This window comes from Drosophila suzukii, unplaced genomic scaffold (assembly GCF_043229965.1).
Source record: "Drosophila suzukii unplaced genomic scaffold, CBGP_Dsuzu_IsoJpt1.0 scf_13, whole genome shotgun sequence".
Taxonomy (NCBI): domain Eukaryota; kingdom Metazoa; phylum Arthropoda; class Insecta; order Diptera; family Drosophilidae; genus Drosophila; species Drosophila suzukii.
The window spans coordinates 1,429,637-1,435,824 of record NW_027255900.1 but is presented as its reverse complement, the minus strand read 5'-3'; the positions used below and the strand labels follow the sequence as shown (position 1 = coordinate 1,435,824).

Below are 6,188 nucleotides of genomic sequence, written 5' to 3'. Positions count from 1 at the left end.
AACGATTTCCGGGCTTAACGTCATATTTTAGAAAGTTCGTAGATGGGTATGCAGTCATATCTAAACCTTTGTCAGACCTTTTAAGGAAAAATGTGGAGCTTGAGTTCAGAGAACTGTAGCAAGTTTCATTCGAGCAGTTAAAAGCGCCCTTAGTTATTAAGCCAGTTTTAAAACTGTATAACCCGACATTGGCTACAGAAATACACACGGACGCGTCAAAGTTTGGTTTCGGCGCAGTCCTACTGCAAAAGGTTCCAGGGGATAGTCAGTTACATTCAGTCGAGTACATGAGCCGAAAAACACAACCTTGTGAGGAGAATTAACACTCATAGGAACTGGAGGTCTTAGCAGTCATCGCAGCCTTGACGAAATGGCGTGTATATGTCCTAGGAACACAGTATAAAACAAGGGAGAACGATATAGTCGAGTACCTAAACTATCAGATACCCGTTACTCAGCTAAATGGAGATATGCAAGCAGCAAAGCGAGATTAAAATGCGCCACCTACCGGCGGTATACAGATTTAAGCGTTATGGGCGTTAGAGTGGGCGTGGCAAATTTTTTTTGGATCAATCGATAGGTATTGACGAGACCAATACATTTCAGTTAAAAATTTTTATCTAGCATGAAAATTGTGGGCGTCACAGGGTTTTGCGGTTTGTGGGCGTTAAAGTGGGCGTGGCAAACTTTTTTTTGGGTCAATCGATAGGTATTGATGAGAACATTACATTTCAGTTAAAATTTTCTATCTAGCATGAAAACTGTAGGAGCCACAGTTTTGGGCGGTTTGTGGGCGTTAGAGTGGGCGTGGCAGTCTACTGAAACAAACTTGCGCTGCGTAGGAAGCTCAGGAATCTGCACGCCAAATCTCAATAGCCTAGCTCCCATAGTTTCCGAGATCTCAGCGTTCATCCGGACAGACGGATATATACATATTATACTAATCTAGAGAGCCGTAGTATACTTTTTAGGCTATTTATCGAAATCGTTAGTATACATTTTATACTATTTCGTATAAAACTTATACGATTTCCCCGTTGCCTGTAGTATAAAATTTATACTACTTTGTTTTTCGTGTTATCCCAAACCCAATAAAATCAAGTTGTATGTTGTTTTTCTTTTATTATTTTGTTATTATTTCATAAATATTCATATTTTGCGCAACACACAACTCATGTTTTTAGCTCCTTCGTGTTTTTTTTTATATTCCTTTACCTAACACGTATATACAGACTAAAATAAGTACAAGCAACAAGAGTAGGGGCCGTGATTGCGCGGTATCACCGCAAGGTATTGCTTAGCGCAATGGTAGCCACCTAGGCTGTAGCTTCTCTCCTCTCATTCTCGATGCGACGCAGCGTTCGCAGTACACTCGCTGCGTAGGCTGCCGTCGCTGGCCGAACTCTTGCCCCGGTGGTCTTCATCAGCATTTGGCGATCAGACCCGAAGCGGTGACATGAAAATAGGACATGCTGATCGTCCTCAACAATCCCACTGCCGGACTCTGGACAACCGTTCTCCGTGTCGTGTCCGAAGCGCTTAAGGAAGCTTCGAAAGCAACCATGTTCACTCAGCGCCTGCGTGAGGTAGAAATCTACCTGGCCGTGCTTCCTATTTACCCTTGCGTCCAGCGTCCAGCGTCCCTTGCTGGAGTTGTCCCAGGCTGCCTGCCAGTTGTCGACGCTCTGCATCCTGGCACTCCTCTTCACCTCGGTCTTGGTTCTGTGGCTCCCGCACCAGTTCACATAGGGGAACTTGGCCTGCAATGACGAGCGCTGCGTCGTCCGGAAGGCACTCGCTGTTCTGACAGCACAAAGGCGGTACGTCGAGTTCGTTAGCTCCTTCGCGTTATGCATCTGTACGCGTGCGCAAAGCACTTGCATCTGAAAATACTCAATACACACAACATTTACCAACAATATAATATTGATTTTTTTTAATTTTAGAACAAATATTTTACTTACATGTTGACTCGGCACCGAGATAAATCATCACAATAATCATTAACGCGTCAAACAACGCCAACTCCGGTAGCATTTTCTGTGTTCGTATACTCGCTATTGTCCTGGTTTTACACCAAAATATATGTTCGAATATTCGCTATTGTCCTAGTTTCACACCATGAAAAACTATTTAATGTTCAGTATACTATTTATACTACTGAGTCTCACTCATATAATAATTGGTATAAGCTTAATACTATAAAGTGTTGGCATGAAACTATTTTGTAATAACTTGAAACTACATTTTCTTTATACTACATTAAGTTTTTGTTGAAACCAAAAGTATAAATTATAAACTAAATAGTCAAATATGACTAGTTTAAAAATAACACTACAGGTTTACGCTTTATACTCTTTGGTAGAGCACTTACACTACAAAGTATACAGTTGAAACTAATTAGTGTTGAGTTAATACTTACATTTTTATACTAACTTTAGTATACTTTTAACACAACGCTTATTAAGTGTATACTTTTGGTTTTTTTTTGCGTGTATGTGTCCGTGTGAGTTTGTGCATTTTTCGGGAACCCACGTGCAGTGATTTGTGCCGGTCGGGAATCGTGTTGCGCCAGAGAAGCTTACTCAGTGCAAACGACCACCCCATTCGCCCACAAGGAGCACAGGGAAGGGTCGCCTCCGGCCATCCTCCCCTCGGATCCCTACCCCCTACCCCAGTAGCTTGTGAGTCGCACATCCAGAGGGAACGGCCACGCCGTCCAGTTTTTTTGGTATTTTCTCAGGGATCGGCTACGCCGCTCGTTTCGTTAGTACTTTCGCCGGGAGCAGCCCCGCCCTCCACTATACCTTTCGGGTGCCGTGTTGCGCTAGAGCTGCTTACTCGGTGCAACGCGGATACTCTGGCCTCCTTTCCCCACAAATCCCCGCAGCAACTCCCCGTCCAGTTTCGGCCCAACACTTTTCTACAAATTTAACTGTAGAGGACCCTGGCCGGACTGAGTTTTATCCCAGCCCATGAAAAAGGTCCTTACAGTTTGGCGCCCGAACAGGGACGAATAAGGACGACTAGATATCCTTCAGGAGAGTTGGGTTTTTACCACCAACCGCATGGCCTAAAGACCCATGTCCAGTAGACGAGATTTAGAGAAAGATAGGAGACCGCAGGAATAGTTAGACTAGGGGATCCCGTAACGCTGCGCCCGCCAACGCCAACCCACTCCCGGAGCGCCACATAGCCACGTGGCCTCCCACGAAGCCGTCAAGCGCATACCGCGCCCCGAGCAGCGCCCACAGAGCGGCCCAGCAGCGCCCAGCGAGCGACGTCAGTGCACCACCAGCGGCACCCACTCACGTGCCCACCAGGAGCACGCACAGCGCGGCCACCGCGCCCTCAGCAGCGCCAACCGCGCCGGTCACTAGCCACGCTACGAGCGCCACCAGGAGCGCCCAACGATCAGCGCCGCCGCTCACCAGCCGCACTCACCGAGTGCCAACGGGAGCGCTAGCCGCAACCACATCGGTCAGCCAGTGCCGCACGTCAGCAGCACCTGCCGTGCGCCCAGCGCCCAGTCACGCCACTAGGAGCGCTCACCGAGTGATCCCCAGCAGAGCCATCGGCAGCGCCACCGCGCGTATGCCCAGTGTCTCGGGAAAGAAAACGTCAGAGGACGCAGAATCGAAGCCAGATCCGGCAGCTGCCGGACTGGAAGAGGACAGGTTTTTCACCGCATCCGGAGGTGATTCCACGACCGCAAACATGGGGGTCAGGTGGATCGCCTACTGCCGAAAGGACGAGCTGCAGGCTCTGCTAAAAGAGTTTGGACTTGACCCGAACGGCCAAGTAGACGAACTACGACCACGATTGGCATCCTTCATCGGAGGAGGAGACCACAGCCTCGACTATCGACAACTCAACGCACATTCCATACCCGATGCGTACCCACTCTCACGAATCACATATTGGAGCGGCTACGGAACGCCCGGTTCATCTCAACGCTGGATCTTAAGAATGGATACTGGCAGATCCCTATGGCGGAAGGAAGCCGCGAATGCACGGCTTTCACCGTCCCTGGGCGTGGACTCTTCCACTGGAAAGTCATGCCCTTTGGACTGCATTCTGCCCCAGCAACGTTCCAGCGAGCCCTTGACAGCGTCATCGGGACGGATATGGAATCCCACGCCTTTGCCTACTTGGATGACATCATCGTCATCGGGGCGACGTGGGAGGAACATGCCAGGAATCTCAGGGAAGTCTTCCGACGACTGCGGGAAGCAAAGTTTCGGCTGAATCATTTTCCAGAAAAAGCTGGTATACTTAGGCCACTTGATCAGCGAAGAAGGCATCAGGACGGACCCAGATAAGATAGCTGCTATCCAGGGACTGCGCCCGCCAACCAACGTCAAGGAACTCCGTCGCCATTTGGGCATTGCATCTTGGTATCGACGCTTCGTCCAGGATTTCGCCTCCATCGTTCAGCCCATGTCCCGACTCCTCAGGAAGGGGGTCAAGTGGAGCTGGGAGGAGCCCCAACAGCAGGCATTCGAGACACTCAAAGCCAGACTAACGGCCGCACCGGTACTGGCCTGCCCAAATTTTGAATACAAGTTCCAGCTTCAGACGGATGCAAGTGATGCAGGACTTGGAGCAGTCCTCACTCAGAGCATCGATGGAGAGGAGAAGGTCATCGCCTACGTAAGTCGACGCCTCGAGAGAGCCGAGGAAAACTACTCCACTACCGAAAAGGAGTGCCTCGCCATAGTTTGGGCCACGCGGAAGCTACGCTGCTACTTGGAGGGCTACCAGTTTGACGTGATTACGGATCACCTCGCTCTCAAGTGGTTGAACTCGATTGAAAACCCCACGGGCCGTATAGCCCGGTGGGCTCTGGAGCTGCAACAATACCAGTTTACCGTCCTCTATCGGAAGGGCAAATACAACGTTGTCGCCGACGCCCTTTCCCGACAACCCCTAGGGATGCTTCAGCTCCTCGCGGAACACGGAACTCAGTGCAAATGGATCCGGAGGATGCAAGAAGAAGTCCAGAGGCGCCCCGAAAAGTTTCCGGATTATACTCTGGATCACGGACAGCTGTATCGACACATCGGACACACCTCAGACGTGGGAAACAGCAACCCATGGAAGCTTTGCGTGCCTCGGGAGCAGAGACAACGAGTGCTGGAGGAATGCCACGACCACCCTTCTGCTGGTCACCTGGGCATCCGGAAGACTCGCAGACGGATTGCCCAACGATATTTCTGGCCGGGACTACATCGAGACGTTGTGCGGTACGTCACCAGCTGCTTGGTTTGCCAACAATACAAGGTGAGTCAACGCAAACCGGCGGGCAAAATGCTCACCCGCCATCCCACCGAGCCATTCGCGCTCGTCGGAGCCGACTTCGTTGGACCTCTTCCTCGGATTCGACGAGGGAATACCATGCTGCTCGTATTTATAGGTGTCTTTTCCAAATGGGTCGAGATCATACCCCTAAAGAAGGCCACAGCCGCCCAACTGGAGTTTGGATTTCGGGAAAGGATAATATCCCGCTTTGGAGCAGTTCACCAGCCGCGGTTTCAAGACATTCTGTCGCACTAACGGCATCAAACTGGAATACACAGCTCCCTATTCCCCGCAGCAGAACCCCACCGAACGGGCAAACCGGACCATCAAGACAATGATAGCCCAGTACGTGGACCAGGATCACAGGACATGGGATCAGCTACTGCCAGAGATCTCGCTGGCCATAAACACGAGCATCTCAGATAGCACCGGTTTCAGCCCCGCCTATCTGGTGCAGGGTAGGGAACCCAGATTGCCAGGGGCCCTCTTTGATGTGGTCACGCCTGGTCTACACTCGTCGCCGTTGGACTCCACTGACCGAGCTAAACGACTTCAGGAAGCTTTCCGCACTGCGCTGGAAACCAACCAGATGGCTTCTCAGGAACAAGGCCGCCACTACAATTTGCGACGTCGCGAGTGGAGACATCAGCTCGGATCACAGGTTATGGTCCGCCTCCACCACCTGTCAAAGGCCAGCGAAGGCTTTAACGCGAAGCTTGCTCCTAAGTACTCGGGGCCATTTAAGGTGCTGAAGTTCCTCTCCCCGAATATCGTCAGGATACAACATATGGAAAACAGGAAGAGGCGAACAGCAGGAGTAGGCGACCTGAAGGAGTACCACCAACGCAGTGACGAACTAGGGAACCCGGAAGAAGCCACCGGAGAGA

The 6,188-nt window shown here is 50.7% G+C and overlaps 1 protein-coding gene across 1 annotated transcript; it reads right to left on the bottom strand.

The window, feature by feature from the left end:
• Nucleotides 1-1,160: 1,160 nt before the first annotated feature.
• Nucleotides 1,161-2,037, bottom strand: LOC139354672 (uncharacterized). Its single transcript, XM_070998914.1, has 2 exons — nt 1,965-2,037; nt 1,161-1,883 (listed from the first exon to the last, which is right to left on the bottom strand). Exon 2 carries the CDS (start codon nt 1,881-1,883, stop codon nt 1,317-1,319), a length of 567 nt encoding a protein of 188 aa, XP_070855015.1. The 5' UTR covers nt 1,965-2,037; the 3' UTR covers nt 1,161-1,316.
• Between the last annotated feature and the right edge of the window lie 4,151 nt (nt 2,038-6,188).